This window comes from Cavia porcellus, unplaced genomic scaffold (genome assembly GCF_034190915.1).
Source record: "Cavia porcellus strain 051 isolate PalLab524CR breed Dunkin Hartley unplaced genomic scaffold, mCavPor4.1 scaffold_13, whole genome shotgun sequence".
In the NCBI taxonomy this organism is placed as follows: Eukaryota; Metazoa; Chordata; class Mammalia; order Rodentia; family Caviidae; genus Cavia; species Cavia porcellus.
In genome coordinates, this window is record NW_026947496.1 from 35,563,298 (window position 1) to 35,583,004 (window position 19,707).

General features: G+C 34.6%; 1 protein-coding gene across 2 annotated transcripts in view; it reads right to left on the reverse strand.

Moving 5' to 3' along the window:
- Ero1b (endoplasmic reticulum oxidoreductase 1 beta) overlaps window positions 1-19,707 on the reverse strand; it is a 54,564-nt gene that overhangs the window by 12,395 nt on the left and 22,462 nt on the right. Inside the window, exons 4-10 of one of the 2 annotated variants that reach the window (XM_013156463.3) lie at window positions 17,286-17,327; window positions 15,565-15,647; window positions 13,351-13,424; window positions 6,660-6,780; window positions 6,511-6,557; window positions 4,251-4,262; window positions 1,085-1,111 (exon numbers count right to left, since the gene is read on the reverse strand). In XM_013156463.3, the coding sequence (XP_013011917.1) occupies window positions 1,085-1,111; window positions 4,251-4,262; window positions 6,511-6,557; window positions 6,660-6,780; window positions 13,351-13,424; window positions 15,565-15,647; window positions 17,286-17,327 (406 nt within the window). The remainder of the gene's footprint in view (window positions 1-1,084; window positions 1,112-4,250; window positions 4,263-6,510; window positions 6,558-6,659; window positions 6,781-13,350; window positions 13,425-15,564; window positions 15,648-17,285; window positions 17,328-19,707) is intronic. The other variant, XM_013156464.3, reaches the window with a different exon arrangement.

A 19,707-nucleotide genomic window follows, 5' to 3' on the forward strand; every position in this document is an offset into this window, starting at 1 on the left:
GAAGCATGTATCCACATTCAGGAACACACAACAATAGGATACTAGAAAAATGGTTGAGACCTAGAGTCTAGTATGATCCCAAATTTTATTCTAACCCTTGTTATCAACATTTGGCATTTCTGATGACCTCTTTAAACCTAAATGCTACTTTCCACAGTTTGCATCTTTAGAGTAGAACTTAATAATTAAACATAGTTATGCATCTTTTACTTAAATCATTTTCTCAATATAACTCTTAACAGTGTACAACAATCTTTTCTTTAATAATGACAAATATACACATGTAGTTCATTAAAAACAAAAGTTATATTCGTAAGACAACATGACCAAATAGCAAGTAAGATAGAATTGACTAGTTTAACTTTGTTTATTGTAAGGTTATGGCTATGAAATATCAATTTTCCTATGTAATTTAACTTGTTCACTTCCCACTAGTATGTTTTAACTTTTAGTTTTATAAGCCAATAGTAACTTGATAAAGGGAGTTTTCAAAAGTATCACATATCCAGTTGGTAACATAAATTGTTTTTTTATTAACATATATTGTTAAAAGCCTAAAACATTTTAAAGCTTTCCACAAATAACATTTTATCTTTCAATACTAGAAATAAGAAGTGCAAAGTATCTAATATATTAAGATCTGTATCACTTCATCTTTTAATGAGACAAGTTTTGACTATATTAACATAGGCAAACATGTTTAGAACTTTCTGAACTCAATTTATCATCCCTTATTTTAAAACCACTGTTCTCTGAAGGGAATGTCTCTACTTTAAAGAAAGGTTTGCTTACTGGTTATCAGAAGAGCAGTTCAAAGGAGCACTACATACAGAATGAGGTAAGCTTGGGGAAACCAATTAGGCAAAGCTGGCCTATATAATAGGCCTATATAATACATACTAGTTTTCAGCTGACCACAAAATTTTTCAAATAATTTTTCCTTTAAATAACTTAAATGTGTGTTATTTCCTTTCAAACAACTGTCAAAATTATTTGTCTAGGTAATAAAATCCTAAAACTCACAAGTTTTTTTTTTTTTTTTTTTTTTTACAAAAAGCCAATAAATTTAAAACAGACAAATTACCTTCTAGCCATGTGTAGAATGATTCTCCTATGAAAAAGGGTGGGGGGAAACTAGGTTAAAATATTTCAAATGAGCCAATTTGCCCTTCCCATGAGTTGGCAGAAACTATGGTGGGTCTGGAAGGAGAAACAGGCCAATTCACCCTTCCCGTGAGCCAACCGTTGCGGGGTAAAGCGCGCGCACGCGCACACACACACACACACACACACACACACACACACACATACACCCATAAGCAATGGGCTGAGGTAGCAAAACAACTTAATGCTTGTATTGTTCTACCGACTTTGCAGGCCTAAGGTTGGTAGTATGAGCATCTAGTAAGAAGATAACAATATGCAATATAGCAAATATGGGAGATTTTGTCTTGTTTTTGAGATCCAATATTGTTCTGTTTTGTTTTGTTCCATTATATTGTTTGTTGTTCCATTTCATTGTTTTGTTTTATTCAACGTTTCACTTTGTTTGATTTTATTATGTATGATGGTATGGGCAATTCTGAAGATAGCAAGAGACTTTATGGTAGTCATTACTGATTTTCTATTATCTTGTTCTGAAATCCTGTATCACTTTCACTGTTTTATTTTGATTGGTCTTATTCTCTTTAAAATATGCTTTCATTCTTTTGACTGGTTTTATTTTGTCTTGATTTTATTATGTCTGATGGTATGGAAGTTCTTTTGAAGAAAACAAGAGACATTGTGGTAGCCACTGTTGATTTCCTATTATCTTGTTTTGAAGTTCTGTATTGCTTTCATTGTTCTGTTCTGATTAGTTTTATTCTGTTTTATTTGGTTTTATTCTCTTTAAAATAATACATATTTCAAATGTTCATTTATATACTAGAATGAATGAAACTGTAAAATATTTATTATGTCAAATTAAGGACTATCACTAAAAATGTCTATTGCTTAAGGTGAAATGGAAAAACAGGCATACAATTTTAGAAAATAAAATCCACATGTAATTTAAACAACATTAGAGAATGTTCTTAAAATCTTATTTTACTATTAGTATTTGAGACATTTCTGTCTAAATATTACATAAAATTTATTAAAGATTTAAATATCCAAAACCATGGAGACAAGCTAGTTTAATAATCTTAAATTTGCTTTTGAGGATAAAATCATAGTACATTTTTTAAATTCCAGAAAAAATAGTGAATTAAATTAATGCAGGATCAAATTATTAATAATTCCATTTTTCCTAAGTCAATAAACATATTTGCTTAATCACCTAAGTTTTAAGGAGTAATTTTAAAAGCCCTTGGTTTTCAATATACTTCTTCAGAAAAGTGGACAGAATACAGAAGAATGTGAATTATCTGTGTACTGGTGCTCCAGAAGCTATTCTGGAGTTAAAGAGATAGACGTCAAAGGCCACAAAACTTTAGTTATAGGACGGAATATGTACAGACTTACTGTACAACATGGTGACTACCCTCAGTAACAACGTTATTAAACTCCTGAAAACTAAGATTTTAAGTGTTTTCACCATAAAAAAATGGTAAGTACTTGAGATAATGTGTAGTACTTAGCTTGATTTAGCTATTTCACAATGGATACACACTACAAAACATCATGCTGACATGATAAATATGTATAATTTTTTGTCAATTTAAAAAGCCAGAGCAAGTGAATAAGCTAATCCTGGCCCAATACAGCACTTCTGAGTGAAAACAAGTAACATGGCAATTGGTAAGGATTAAACTGTTAGTGTGTGTCCTAAATTCTTATCTTTAACTATTTTTTAAATTGAGAAAATAACAGAAAACCCAACACACTGTGAAGCTGTAAGAAGTCTAGGGTATAAAACCCATGATGGGAATTTCTTTGCCTCCTGAGATACTCAGCAAATAGCACAAACATGTTTCTACAGTCATTTGTTCAACTTACCCTCACTAAGGATCATTATTACCTAACCTGACAAGTGGTACCAAAAGTTATCAATAATTTGCTCTTTGCCAATCATTTTAAGTGAACATTACAACTAGGCACGGGATTGATTGCTGTAATCCCAACTACTCAAGAGGCTGAGGCAGGAGGATTGAGTGTTTGGGGCAAACCTAGGAAACTTAATGAGACCTTGTTTCAAAGCAAAAACAAAAAGCAAAAAACAACCACTATCTGGTCTTATTGCTAACGTGACTTCCTTCCATGTTCCACTGTGCTCGACTTTTCCTTACTCAACCCACTTTAATTTGCTTCCAGTAAGTATGTACTATCCAATTCTACTGGCATACATTTGCTCCTTTATTCAAATGCCAAAGACATCTCCTCCAGTATGTTTTCCCACATCACTCTGGTGACATATTTGTCAGACCTGTAAAGAGCTACATCACCTACTCTTTGATTATATAGAGAGCATTTCTTCATTTGTTATATTATTTATTGTACAGTGCTCATTTCTATTATGCATTGTCAGCTCCCAATGCTAAGACACTGTGCTTATACATCTTCCTCTTCTGCACAGTACTCATCACAGTGCCCCTGAAACAGGTAAGTAAATAGCCAACTGAAATTATTATTTTGGTGGTTTTTGGGTGTCTTTTGACAGTTACTCAGTCACATAAAGTAACCAACTATCGAGAAATTCCTCATCAGATTATTACACTGAAAACTGAAGTTACAAATTTCAAAATGTACAAGAAAATCAAGCTATAAATTATCTGGTATAACTACTTTAAGTTTGCTCGACTTCTTGAGAGTACAATCAAGTACATTTTAATAACTAGAAAATGGGGAAACTGGAATGTGAACTGAGTTTCTATACTGAACATTTAAATTAAATGACCTTTATACTTTTTTAAAAACAGGATAACTTTACATATCAAAAATAATTTTATGTTTGTCACCATTCGCTAGTAGCTATTTTCTGGAAAAATAAGATTTTTCTTTCAAACCAAAATGAAAAGTCACATTTTGAGAGTTGAAAATGTTTCTTCTATACTTGAAGCAAACAAAAAGAATAATTTCTTTTTACTGTTATTTATTTATTTAGTTTTTTTGACACAGGGTGTCACTATGCAAATTTAGGTTGGCCTCAAGCTCACTTTGTAGTCCAGGCTGGTCTAAACTTACAACTATCCTCCTGCCTCAACTTCCCCAGTGCTGAGATTACAGGCGTGTACCACCATGCTTGGCTAAACAGAAGAATTTCAACTTACCATCATCTTCACCTAAAAGAGAAAACAAAAAGATTTTAGAAAATGTTTGTATTAGAAGTTACTGTTTGTTAAACTATTCATATCATAGTGTGCAAACATCTGCAAATAAGGCTTTTTAATAAGCAGGCTAAAGAATTATGATTTTCACATAGTTTTATATATTACATTGTAAACGTAAGCAAATAAATAAAATACTCATAAAGACCACTAGCTTCAATAATTAAGATATACCATGGCTCCTTTATTTATATGCACACACCTCTTTGACCACTTTTTCACTCTTGGAGACTACTGGATAACAGCTCTTCAGCACAGAGACAGAGACCTCAATGGGAGGATTTAGGAGACCCTGGCTGGGCTGCAACAGGGGGCCAGGTGGTTGGCTGTGGCTTCTACAGAGGGTTTGTCTCGGTCAGCTTTTTCTGGGGAATTCTAATGGAGCATTTCACTTTTGGAAAAAACATTCTACTGCTCAAAAACTTTTGGAAAAACAAGTTGAGACGCCTCACTGCTCTGATTGGAGAACGGTGGATAAAAAGCTGAGAAGGTCAGTGGAGATCCTCACAGTCGGCACTCAGGAAGGTTACACAACTGCTTCCTGGCATCTGCCTGCTGGGCCAGCACTCCCCCAACCCCTTGTTCTGTAGATTTTATCCTTTGTTTTTCCTCTTCACCCTCCAACTTTCTCTATGTAGTAGTAGTTTCATTATCCTTCTAGCAGTTTCATGTCTTATTACTATAACACAGAAATGATTTAAGACTTGATGTTTATTAAGTAAACAATTATATATTTTCTGCTTCAAAATTAACCACGGAAGTGTGGAAGAATTTCTTTACATGGTGTACTATGGTACAGAAAAGTGCAGCAGGGGCTTTCCCATTTTACTTTATATAACTTTTTGTTTTTTTCAGACAGGGTTTTACTATGCAGTTCAGAATTGAGCCTATAACTTTTTATATTGCTATCATGTCTATAAAATTTTGTTCAATTAAAACATTTGAGTTGAAAATTGAAAAGCTATGAGATAAATTAGTGAAAGAGGCAAAATATAAGAAGTTGTGCTCCTTTTGGATGATCCAGTTCCCTTCTCCAGGAGTTTTGGAATGAATCTGGAGAACATTTGCCAGTGTGAAAATCTAAAAGCATCCTTCCAAGTCTGCTTGGTCCTCAGAAAAACCAAGAGACTCATCAACATTAGAGAGTTCAATTTCTTAATTCAATCCTGGTTTAAGGAAAACAGAGATTTGTTCCCATTTTTTTCCTTCTCTTCTCATTTTTTTAAAAACTTCTCCCTTCTTTCTCTCCTCCACTGTTCCCCTCCCCATTTGAACATTTTCTTCCTATTTCACAATACCCACTTACCATATGCTTTGGCCCTTATTTACACTTTTAGTTTCTCACACCAGAGAAACAATGAGGTATTTGTATATACCTAAAATGTAATAACGAAAACTGATTGGAAAAAAAAAAAAAAAAAAGCAAGCACTAAATTGACCAGTCAATTACAGGATGGCTCCCACCATTTGATTTTTCACTGAAAAAAATGAGATGGTCCCCACTGTCCTGATATTTTATGCTATTTCAGTTTTTACATTTGAATGAATGAAAATTAAATAAAATAACAATACAAGTTCACATTGCCACATCTCAGTGCTTGATGTCCATGTGGCCACTGGCTGCTCCCAAGGACAGTGCAGCACAGAGCACTGTCCAGGGAACTCCTTCCTTGTGTCTGTGTCAGCACCCTGCTGCTGAACTCTGGAGCTGATTAGGATCCTGGGCCCTGGCCAAGCCCTAGGGACTCAGGGATGGTGATCTGCATGCACAGGGAAGCTTCAGAAGCACTGTTCTGAGCCAACTGGTTCTCAAACTTGGCTACACACTGAAGCCATCTGAAGAACTGAAAAATCACAGATGCTTGGGTCTTTGTCCCAGGACTTTGGACTTAACTAGTATGGGGCAGAGTCTGGGCATTCAGCGTTGAGGGAAGTCTCTGGTATATGTGGATTTCTTATATCTTCTAATGTATTCTACATAAAGTTCCTAGATTAGGGTCTGGCACATACCAGGCACTCAGTAAATGACAGTAATTACAGAAGACATATATAGAAATCTTTTAACTATGAACTAATCTTACAGTTTTGCTAACCATTCAAATTAAGCAAAATATAAGACAGCTAAATATTTCCTTATAGAATTTAGTTACAGAGACATTTTATAAACAATCTCTAAAGGCATCAAAATATATCAAAAACCTACCTCGGCTGGGTGCCAGAGGATTTAAAGGTCGATAAACAGAACGAGGCCTAAAAAAAGAGCATAAAACCCAAACATAAGCTGGTTGGATGTATAATCTTGTCCCAGTAGAAACAAATCTCTCCTCTCCACCTCCCAGATCCCTCAGTTACTTGAAACAGTTTTCTTCATAGATGCTGTTCCACACTCTCCACGCAGAGGGCCCCTTGTAGCCAGTGTACCGCTCTGGGTTCAGCAAAAGGTCGACATACTGGGCAGCAGGAGATCTCTCATCTGAACAAGATCAAGTCATCTATAAGCCACTGGTTACCTGGAATTCAGCATTACAAAGCAAATAGGACTATCCAAAAGCTACAGAAATGCTATGCTTTTCAAATAATCTCCAACATAAGTGGTTGAGTGATTAGCATACTTGTGGCTGTTCTTGACCCACGATTTGTAAAACATGGGCAAATTACTTAGAGAGGAAAAATAACTCTTCCCTTTCCTTTGGATACTTAAGAGTTCTTTTAAGAAATGCATCTGTTATCGTAGTTTTAATTACCCAGGAATGCAAAGAACAGAATCATAACCTGCTTTAATGTTTTATATGATTTCTTCTCCAAATACAGTATATATCTAATCACAGGCTTGGAAATGTTTATTTTGTTTAAACTTTTTTTTATATTAAAAATTGAGATTTCTCTGATAGTCTATTCATATACTTATAAAAGTAAGCGGCTCAGAAAGTTTGTTAATTCAAATCTGATTACTCATAGAGCTATAGTGCTCCAGCTTAAAAAAATTACTATTTTTAAACCATTATTAGCATACTACAGTGCTTTTCCTCTCCAAAACTAGTACATAGTAGACACAACTTTTAAAAACTTCTTGAAATAGCTAAAATTAACCATTTTCCATGACAAACCCAAATGAACACTAAATCTTCCCTGCTTGGACATTTTAATACAGATCTCTGAAGAACACAAAATGGTCTTAACCATTAAGGTTTGTATTTTGAGTCAACAAAGGAAATATACTTTCATAGCTGAAGAAAAATTATAATGAATATGCTTCACAAATGTGTAACCATAATACATATAAGCTTTGGCATAGATTTATTTCTTAAAAGATTTATAACCTTTCAGCGTCATGAGAATAAATCAGCTGTACATAGATACCTGACTTTTCCTATGAGTGAACAATATTCACTGGACATTCAATGCCCATAGTTTAGGATTGTCCATCCTCATAAGAAAAACTGGCATCTGGTCAATGTATTATCTGCTTTCAAGATGTAGGAAAAGTACAAAAGTAATTATAAATTATTATCATTGGAGCTGGGGATGTAGCTCAGTAGTAGAATGCTTGCCCAGCATGAGGAAAATCCAGAGTTCAAACCCTAGTACCTCAAAACAAATTCTTATATAAGATACTGGCTCTATTTCTGACTCTAGAATTACAAACCTATTTTACTAAACAAATTAAGGCACAGGAAACTGTCCAAATAAAGGACTCAAATTGACTCAGGATTTAACAGTAACTTTTAAAATCTTAACTTAAAAAGTTTAAGTTGAAATTATTAAAAGTATGGTTTTCAGTAGTTTTAAAATTCATTATTTAATTTCTAATATTTTTTTGAGCTCTTAAGTTCACCTGCAAAGTTGACTAAGTTAAGCATAAACTTCACAAATATTACTGAACATATATGTTCCCTGATGTGTATTGTCAACAACTATCAATACTCTGTATGCACATATAACACTACATGTATTCAGGGTCATCTATGATTGTGCAGACTGTACTAGTATCAATCTCCTCTCCACAAACACAAAAATAAAACATTCAGATATATAAAGTATATGCAATATTTATTTATACATATATATATAAAATATGATTGATATATAGAGAGACAGGGTCTTGTTACACAGTGTAGGCTGACCTTGAACTCACTATGTAGTCCAAGCTGGCCACAAACACATAGAAATCCTCCTGCCTCAGCCTCCTGAGTGTGGGGATTACAGGTGTGCACCACCACATCTGGTGACATAAAATATATTTGAAGGGAGTTAAATCCAGAGAATAAAATAATATCAGTTTTAAACTGTTTTCTTAAAATTTTCAATTCAATGATTTAACTTATAAACACTTTTTTAAATCATGAAAAGGATGGGTTTTATGGTTGGCACACTATACTCTGGGCCAAATCTGGCCTGTTTTTGTGAAGTTTTTTTGGGACCAGCCATGTTTTTTGGCTTATGTGGCAGAGTTGAGGAGTTGCCAGAGAGACTATATAGTACATAAAATCTGAAACATTTACCATTTGTCTGTTTGTTGGAAAGTATAAGTCGGTCTCTGACTTATACAAAGCTTTCATGATGCTAGAGTGAGCAGTGTTGGGGAGAAAGCATACAGTGATTAGTTCCCCTCGTAGGCACACCAGAGCTGGGGCTCACCTTTGCCCTGGGTGACCAGTGACACTGATTTTAATTAGCTTGTTCCTCAACTATAACTTCTCTATAATGGTACAGCTGGATCACTTACGTGGACCTTTCTGTACCCCAACTATGTTCTCATCCCAGAAAAGTTTTTTCTTCCTCTCTCTACAAACCTGCTAAAAAGTTGTATTCTATATGACCATTATCTAAGAATTCAAAGACTTTCCACTAAATCATGATTCCTAGTTCTGGAAATTTATCAGATTGGACTGTTTTTTCTTCTCTTCAAGTATGTATCCCCACTGAATACCCTTCTCACTGTCTTAGTTTAATAGTAATGTGACGAGATCACAAGCCATTTTCTAGTGTGCAGACATGTCCTGCCTCCTCACTCACATATCTGTAAGACATAGCAGCACAGATCAATCTAGGGTAAAAGCTTTTTCTGATAGTCATAGATTGCTATGTCAGGGATTCAGGATTGAGCCTACAGTCTTGCACCACCAACTCTACCCCAGATTGCTACTAACTCACTCATTGTTAGAACATGCTCTACACAGTCAAGGAACATCTACAGCTTCTGAAGTCCTCAAATTATTTTGATACACAGACTTAGTGACTACTGTTTTCTTAAAGGTATTGTAACATTTTTAATGTAACTACTACTGATGTAATTTTAAACTTTCATTTTTAAAGATAAAAAAAAAATTTTTTTGGTACCGGGGATCGATCTCACAACTACATGCTTACAAGGCAGGCGCTTATGCCACTGAGCTAAATCCCCAGCCCCTAGATAAAAATTCTGAAAATTACAAAAACATACCCCAGTTAAGGTATGATTCATGCAGAGTGTCATGTCTCTGAACTAAAAAAAATAGATAAGAATGTAATCTAAGTAGTACTGTACATGTAATTCAATACTTCAGAAAATAACAAGTGATTCAGTCTTAGCTTAATTTTCCCAATCATTGTAAAATCCTTTATGGAAGACAGTCTTAAACTATTCCAAGCAATTAATATTATTAACATATTTTTTCTATTACAAATATAGAAAGAAAACATAACAAGGCACTTAACAGTCACATTCCTCAAGTACCAAAAAAAGAAAGAGAGAAAGCAATGCCCATGGTTTTACTTTGCATCTTGTAATTACCTCTTACACCAGTGATCCTCAGTATCATGCAAACACTTTCCTATCATAAACATTTTGCACATTATGGGTTTGTGGCACCCTTGAAGCCTACTCATGGATTTTATTTTCAAAAGTAATAACTTCAAAAAAGAGATTCATTTTCTCATGTGTATCTTAAAAATGCCACCTCACAATGTTCAACTTATTTTATAAAACAACTGATGTTACCATTTAACAACTATGTAAGACTACAAGGAGCACAAATATCCAGCTTGGAAGACATTTTATTATACACAGTTGACTGTTTTCTTTTAAGAAAAACGTGTTGCAATAAAAACATTGAAGACATTTTCCTTTGTGTGAAGAAATGAGTGAAATGAGTATTAATATTTACAAGCAAAGTATTCACTGCCAAACTAAGTATCTCAAGAGCACAACAAATTCTAAATACATTAAGATCATGTAGCTCTTTTCAATATTCTTGGGAATGGTAAGTGATTAACATGCTGTGGCCTATGCTTGTTTCTTGAGCTTCTACTTACAAGAGCTTTTCATCATTTTTCAATGTTTGCTGAAACTTATGGATGATGCTAAAAAAGAACATGAAACTGTTTTCCATCTCAATTATCTTTATTTCTTTAGCATGTGAAAGATGCTCTAATTTTTTCCCCAGAGCCCCTAGTTTGTTTAAACTCTCATGCCTGTCAGGATGCTGGATCATCTTGGCCAAAGAATCATATTCTTGAAAGAAACCAGCAGTGCAGAGACTCCATAAAGTGATCATGGCTACTATTCTGTACTGGAAGAGGAGAGCAGTCTTCTCTGATGAGCCAAAGAAAGAAGCAAGCCATGCACAAAGATGATAATGAAAACAATAGGACAGGTACAGCAGCTCACTTTAGTGGATATTAAGCTGTTAAATTATTTAAAAGGCTGTTATTTCATCCATAGGGATCATCTTCCATTCAAAGACAATAACAGTAGCAAAACAGCAGGAACAGGGTCAAATGGGTATTTTCTCTAATAAATTAGAGTGAATAGTCTTTACATTTCAACATTCTGAATTTAGATAGCAGAAATAACTAAACAATGATCCTAAAGCTACTCTGACAGTAAAAGAAATTATAAGTATAAATCATCAGGACACATGAAAACTACTATTCTGAGAAATGATGGTAATCCAATTAGTAAGCAGCATAGTTTTATATGGGTAAGAGTTAAATTAAAAAAACTGAAAAACATCCTAATTATTTTAAATATATAATCCTAAAAATCTTAAAGGATGACTTTATACAAGTTTGTACAGAATCTGTCTCCCATTTTTATAACTTAAGAAATTAATGTTATTAAAAATAGAACTGGGTATGGTGGTGCATACTTTAATCCCAATACAGTGGAAAGCTGAGGCAGGAGGATTGCAAGTTTGAACCCAGAGCCTGAGCAACGCAGCAATTTAGTAAGACCATTTCAAATGAAAAAAAGAGAGTAGGGTCTGGGGATGTAGCTCAGTACAAAGGCACTAGGTTCAATCTCCAGTACCACAAAAAAGAAAAATACTAACACTATACTGGGGACAAGTAAATTTAGCACACTGATTGACCTATAGCAAGTAACCCTTGCAATTGAGTAGCACTCTTATGAAAAAAATGAATAATTTGTAATTATAGAAATAATTAATCTAAAAACATAAGCATGATCAGATTTTTAAAAAACATTTAAGAAGTACATGAGGGACTTGAGAGAGTTGACGATAGTGTTAAACATGCAAATATAATTAGAATGACAACCAAAGAGCAAATAACAGAGTAAACAGTGACACAACTTCACACAAGTACAGTGGCTTGCTCTGATAAAACTTGTGTCAATTCTAAATATCATAATGGGGATATTTCATTAACTGGCCATTAGTATACCCAGATACCCAAAGAACCCTTGCTTATATTTCTTTAAAATTTCCCTAGGTAGCATGGTATAAATGGTGATAACAATATTTTACCTCCCAGTATTCAACTTACTATCCTTTAGAAGCCCATAGTAACTTATCTTATGGATTGATAGCACAGTTCTAGTTCTGAATTCTTTTTAAACTTTTATAAAGCATGATGATCAGTTTAGATCCTTGAAGGGTATAAAAAAAATCCTCTGTTGTCCATTTTCAATTGTGCATGCTTGAACCCCAAATTGTGTCCCATCACCAAAAATTTAATAGCAACAAGGTAAAGGTGAAGAGGCTAAATGTCTGATTCCAGCCTATACAATACAGCTCTTTGGAAATATATTTTTCTATTCATGGCTCTTATTAAATACAGATAAAAATTTCCAAATCAGTGTAATAATTATCTCCTGTTCAGAGAAGGGATAGTTACTCTGCTGGACAGGGTCCCACATTTGGATCCTTCTAGGCGACTCTCAGAAAGAGGGCTGTGAGGAAGTCAAACCAGAGTTCTCCTCAACATTAGAGGGTATCATTGTGAGTTTGTTGAGACCTCAAGAAAATTCCAGTGTAAAAATGTTTGTATGTTTGTTATGGCTTGGGTCTAGATGTCCCTGCAAAGCCTCCTGCAGTCACAGGTGGGGCTTTTTCAAAAGTGGTTGGATACAGTGTGACGCTGGGAATTGATTCATGGTGCAATGCTAGCAGCATCAAGGGAAGTAGGATTAAGGGTGAGTGCTACCCACCCTAAGTAGCCTGGAGAACATATAAGGGATAGAAAGCTGTGGTAATCCTTTTTTTTTGGCTGCCTTCTGGGCACTCTGAACTGTTCTCTACTTGATGTCACTCCTTGGAGCCCACTGATAATGGACTGAAATCTCCACAAACGTGAGCTAAATACACCTTTCCTCTCTTAATTTTTGTTGTCTTGTACTTTGTCTTAGCAATGAGAAAAGTAACTAAGACAGTATTCAAGATCCTATAACCAAGTGGCTCAACCACAGGAGATGGTGTGGATGTACTGGAAAGAACACAGATTTTGGACTCCCTCAGGTCTGCAATAAAATGCCAGCTCAGCCTCTTGCTACTGTATGATTTAGGGAAATAATAGTCTTTTACAGAATTAGTTCCCCAGATATGGAAAAAAACATACCTATTAAGGTACTTGCAAAGATGAGAAATAATGTTTTTAAGGCACTTAATACAAGGCATGGAACACAGGTTCTCAAATGCCCTTATGAATATAATCTATCTAGCAAAATCTAATGTTAAAACTATAACACAGGTTACACTGTCATTGATTTAAATGTCTTATAAAAGGGATAAAGTTAAAACAATTTAATTATAATAGTTATTACCATCGAGTTCACAAAAGTGATCCTGTGAATCATCATATCTTGCCCAGTCAATGAAAGCTTCCTTGCTTTGATTACTAAGGGAAGGAGGAATAAAAAAGAAAAATCATTAAATTTGGAGTTGAGAATTTTTACATTTACAGATATTTTGAGGTCACTTCTTTATTAGATGATGTCACAATTATTAGTGCTTACATGAAGGAATGATTAAGAAACAGTTATATGAAGAGCAGATACTAACTTCTATGAGTGACTTATATTAACTGCACTAAAGTGGCTATTAGTCCCAGTTGAATTTTTAACTAAAAATTAACTTACAAAATACATATCACAGTCAATTAAAAAATTAAGTTGGCCTTTTCAACTGACTTAGAAGTTATGGCAATTATTGTACTTTTCCTAAAATAGGGATGAAATTTACTTTCAGAATATTTTAAATTAAAATTGCTTTTATACATATAGGATCTAAAATCCCAAGAACTGTGTATCTCTGATCCCTTGATCCAAAGTGGTGCTAAACTGTTAAACCAAAGTCATCTTCCCCATGGCAGGTCATACCTCAATTTAATAGAATCTATAATAAAGATTTCTGACCTGAACTGCTAAGGAACAACTACATTTATTTAAATAAACTGAGACCTACATTCAGTTATCCATATTCAGATCTTCTATCTTAAATGCATGAGGGCAGCATCAAAAATAGAAGCATCATGTTGCTAGCCTTCCTTGTTCACTACATAGAGCTCCGTACTGGAAACAAACTATACTCACAATCCACTATGGAGTGTTCACCCAAGCCTACAGGTATATGCCTACATAGGACATGAGAGGACCAATCACTGGAATGTAACTGGAGCAAGCCACAGATCAGGTGAAAGCCAGAAATGCTGACAGTTAAGAGTGAGGCCACTACTCAGGGCCCAGGCACTTCTGTCTGCACAGGTTTGGCGGGCTTGAGATTTAAAAAACCCTCCTGGAGAAGCAACAGCCTGGAAAAGCAGCAACTCAGTGTCCAGCCCAGCTATTACCCTTACTTGCAGCCAGGGTCTTGTAGCCTTGGCAGTCCTGGAAGCCACTGGAGTCATGAGCTAGAAAGACTAAGCTGCTGCATAGCTAAAGAATCAAAAGAGCCAGAGGCAGATAGAGAAGCCAGGCCAGTATTGGTGGTACAGGCCATAGGAGGGCCTGCATGAGAGGCTGCACTAATGCCACACCATCAATCTGTGGTTACCAGAGGTTTGGACCATGACAGACTAGAGACAGCAGCACTGACAGGTGCTACTCACCCTAATCAACAGCACACAACCTCTGCCCTGCTTGGGTACATTAAGAACACTCGCTGCAGCACTGACACTTTCTAGTCATGTCTCCCTTAATCTGGGGCCACTATCTAGGTCATTCCTCAGTCAAGGCAGACAGAGGTTCAGAGGACCAGTCTAACTGTATGTGTGCCCTTGTTCCCAGGTATAGCAACAATAACAAGTACCACGTATGGACTGAGCCTTGCCGCTGAGTTTTGCCTTAGCACTGCCTGTGGTGATGCAGAGGTAGAACTCAATCTAGACTACCCCAAACTGTCTTAAACAGAAGCTGAGAAGGAAAACTGTGCACCAAGAATATTTTTTACAACTCTCCTAGCATTAGGAAGTATTCATAATTGCCCCCACTATAACTACTTCCACAAGGATGTATATGCTAGTTCTGCATGTGTTGTTCTGCTTATTTGTTGGTTTGAAGTTTGGTTTGGATGTGTGTGTGTCTAGGTAATAGGACTGTTTCTCCTACTGCTTCTATCATGTTCTGGTAGAGCAGAAAAGTCAGCAAGAAAAAAAAAAATCCATGAAACTTAAATTAGCAGCAAGTTTATCATTCGAAAGATAACTTACAGATTGCTTTGCTATATATATAAGATTTAGAAGTTCAAGTCTCTTTTCTCCATAATGATGATAAGAATGGATCCAGAGACCCTGCTGAGTAATCTTCTAAATTTCTGCTTTTGGATAGATTTGCTACTGATGATAAATTCCAGAACTCTAAGGGTAAATCATTCGAGAAGAGGTAAAATTGTTATGAGGTTTAGGATAAGAGTAACTTTTTCCTTCCTTTAAATAGTTGAAAATTTAATGGGTAGCAGAAATATTTTATTAAAATCACGAGAAAAAGATTAATTAAATAAACTAAGTAAGAGTGGCTTCTTAATACTAAAATAAAACTTGCCTCAATGTGCTGTTAACTGCTCCCAGCTTATTAGCTTGCTCACAGTCTTCCAATTCTTTGGTATTATTTGCCACTTTTGAATACTGCAAGGAAGTTCATGATAAGTTTAGTAATAATTATTGTTCTCTTTTTCTCAGCTGCCACTGGCAAACAATCTGTCAATGATGATATACACTAAATACAGATACATTCTATTATCAAAATCTGCAACACATATAATAGGAATAAAAAAGGGTACAAATTTCTACCTACCAAATTAGCAAAGACATTAACACTTTAACAGCATCAGTGTACTGTTGATGACACAAACTAAGCAAACTCAGGAAAGATGTTTGACAGTATATACCTAGAGTTATAAAAAATACACAATGCCTTAAACTCTATTAGGTGGCCACATTTGAAGGTAACAATCAGAAAAAGTATGACCAGTTATAATCCTATTTCTTAATACAGAGGCAGAGAAATGGTAACATATGTCCACAATGAGACAAAGGGCAAAAATGCTAGGGAATCACAGTATCAACAAACACTGGACACAAGTGAAATGTCCATGAACAAAGAAATGGCTACTCTGTTAGCCTCACACTGACTACTAAACAGTTATGAATGAACAAAATTCATATATATCAACAGAGAAAAAAGTTCAAAAACATTAAGACTAAAAAAACAAAAAAAATGACATATGATTTAACTTTCTTCAATTCTATATAAAGATAGTATACATGTTACCTGTGAATATGAGTGCAATAAAAGCAGATTAACACATAGCTATATATGGAATGAGAGCAAAAATCATGGAAGGGTACTTCAGAAAAATGCCTCGCTCTGGGGAGGGAGGAAACAGAATGGGGTTGAGAAGACCTTCAGGGGATGGCATCTACCTTTCTACTGAACAAAAAAGCCAACACCAAACAAACAAAAGTGAGAGTGAGCATAAACAAACGCAGATGAAAGAGCTAGAAAATGCACAAGATACACAAAAGGAAGGTAGAAAAAGGGTGATCTTTCTCTGAAGACCTTTATATGTATACACAACAGTGAAAAATGAAGTAAACTGATACCTACAAACATGCAAGGCCAAAACAAAACAAAAAACAATGATGTGTTCCTAAGGAGAAAAAGGCAGTATTTGAGGAAGGAATACTTGGAAAGTACTTTGCCTAAAATATTTTGATAATTATTTTCTCTATACAATATAATCCTAAATCTAACAGGCAGACTGAAACAGAAAAATAAATATAATAAAATATTTGATGTAAAACTGTGTGATAAAATAGTGATGGTGAACCTTTTAGAAACTGTCAAACTGCAACTAAAATCTACTTATTTCTCACAAAGTGCCAACACTACAATTAAACCTGAATATCGAGATGTGAGTTTGGAAAAAACAACTCACACAGTGACATTTTTTGCCTTAAGAGAAAAACACAATAATATGTGCCACAGGTTCACCATTTCTATGATAAAACATCTGTTGAATAGGTCATAAAAAACTACAGTTGCATATTAAGAGTGCTAGAGGGTCCAAAACGGTGCAATAATAAAGAAGTTGGAATGCACAACCTCTCTGCTTACTCAAGAATTAGGGATTTGAAATCCTAGGGCAAATGTCTCCATTCTCAACTAGCTATATTACAGTCTCTGCAGCCAGTGTTAAGCATCATAAATGGGTAAGTTAAACTGTGTAAAGCAGAAATATTCAAGGAACAAAAGTGACTCACCTTATTAGAATGCCCAGCTTTTATTCCAACTGGAATTTTACTCTTAAAAAGAAAAACAGTAAAAATTTAAAAAATGACACAAAGAATATTCTATGAGGTACAAATATATATTCAAATACCTTTTAAATTAAAAAAGTTATCCCAATTTATAAACTTGTAAATTAAAGTACAGAAAACTGAATGACATATGTAGAGTCGAAATTATCTCTAATAACTCTCAATGCAGTATTTTTTAATAGTTTATATAGATTTTTGGGTAAAAGAAGTGATCATCATTTTTCCATAAAGTTTACCAAAGAAAAAGCAGCTTTTAAAAGTTCAAAATTAGTTAAAATATATTACGTTGGATTTTAATTTTTTGTTCTAAGATGACACTTGGTAATTTTGGATTATTGGAGGCAAGAATCATATTTCTGGCCTATAGACTAGAAATTTAGGATTTATCAATCTAAGCATTCTAGGGTTTACCAATGGAAGAACTATATTAGATCCAACATTCTTCCCCAGAAAACCATTCATTGGTGTTAGGCTTTACTAAATGAACCTATCAATTATTTCAACTGGCTTATCAAAAAGAACTTTAAACAAAAATCATACCTAAAAGAAGACGATCCCAGATTTTTTATTTTAATCAATCCAGGGCTCTTTCACAACCTCTTAATCTACTGACTATTAACAGCAGCAAATTACCTATTAAAAATTACTCAATTTCAAAAGTTTTAACAAAATATGGAGAATATTTTCTTGTTAGGAAAATGATGATGATGAAGGGTTTTTTTTTTCCTAATCCATAAAAAGACTATATGGATAAAATGTCACCTGCTGCCAATATTTTACCATTTTGGTATTTTTTTTTCTAACACATCTGGACAGGATAGAAAATGACAACACTCAAGTCAAATCTAGACAATTGTAAGACCCCACTTTACAATCTGGAGCAAATCTTAACCAAAAGTAGCTCCTGCCTACTGTACGTTAGTCTATATACATGGTGTTCACCCAATACAAGTTTGGATGTTTTATACTAAGCTACAAGTCAGCCGTTAATGTTTTGAGGCAAGGCCTTGGTAAGTCACTAAATTGCCCAGACTAGGCTCCAACTTGCAATTCTCCTGTCTCAGCCTACCCAAGTACTGAAACTATAGGAGTATATTACCATGCCAGGTTCTCATTAGTAGCTTTTTAAAAGGTTTGATGTAGAACATAATGATTTAAGCAAATATTAGCTACAGGTTATGAAGAAATACTAGGGTACCACTGGTGACTGTCGTGACTAATGTATCGAACTCTCAAAAAGTGTTATTAAAAGTAATAAAATCAAATGTAAAACAACTAAAATCAAGCATAGAATAAATCTGGTAATTGATACTAATACAAATTATATGAAGCAGTATGTAAATTATAAAGTGATTCTCATAATTAAATTAGATTTGAAATTATAGAAAGCAAATTGTGGGGCTGGGGATTTAGCTCAGTGGCATAAGCGCCTGCCTTGCAAGCAGGCAGTCGTGAGTTCGATCCCCGGTACCGATAAAAAAGGAAAAAGACCAAAAACAAACAAATAAACAAACAAACAAAAAAAAAAAAAAAAAGAAAGAAAGCAAATTGTATCCCAAGTTTGGGTAAAACATGAAATGCCTAATAAATTTTGAGAGATAGGTATAAAAATTCTCACACTATTTAAAGAATCAGTAAGAAGGGACAGTTTTTATCTCTGGGAGAAGGAAAGGGAATGGGATCAGAAGGCAATTAAAGAGGATATTTGAATATATATGTGTTTTATTTTGTATGCTGAGAGTTCTTTTATAAACACTTTCATTTATTCTTACTGTTAACTTTAAAAACTCATTTTTCAGGTGATGCATGTCTGTAATATTAGTTTCTGGGGAGGCTGAAAGAGGATCAAAAGTTTGAGGCCGGTCTGGGCAGCTAAGCAATACCCATCTCAAAATTAAAAAGGCTGGGGATGTGGCTCAGTAGTCTCTAGCTTCAAACACATGTGTTTCACTGCCTCCCTTTAAAAAAAAGTATGAACTCAGTTTAGAAATGTATACTATGTGTCAAAGCCAAATAATGAACTCTTAAATTCAGCAGTAAAGAACAACTCAGCTTAAAAATGGGCAAAAGGGGAATGCAGCTGTAGCTCAGTGGTAATGCTGTGACTAGCGTTTATGAAGTACAAGGCCTTTGGCTTGATCCCCTTTATTGCAGGAGAGGAGGAAAAGAGAATACTAAGGACCAGTCCTAAAAGAAAAGACACTAAAGAGACATGAAAACAAATGCAAAATATAATTCTGATTGGATTCTAGACCAGAAACCTTTTTTTTTCCCCACTATAAAACACAAGCATATTTGATTAAGGGCTCTACAGCTATTAGTAAATATATCAATGTTAATTTTCTGGTTCAATTCCCAGCACCAC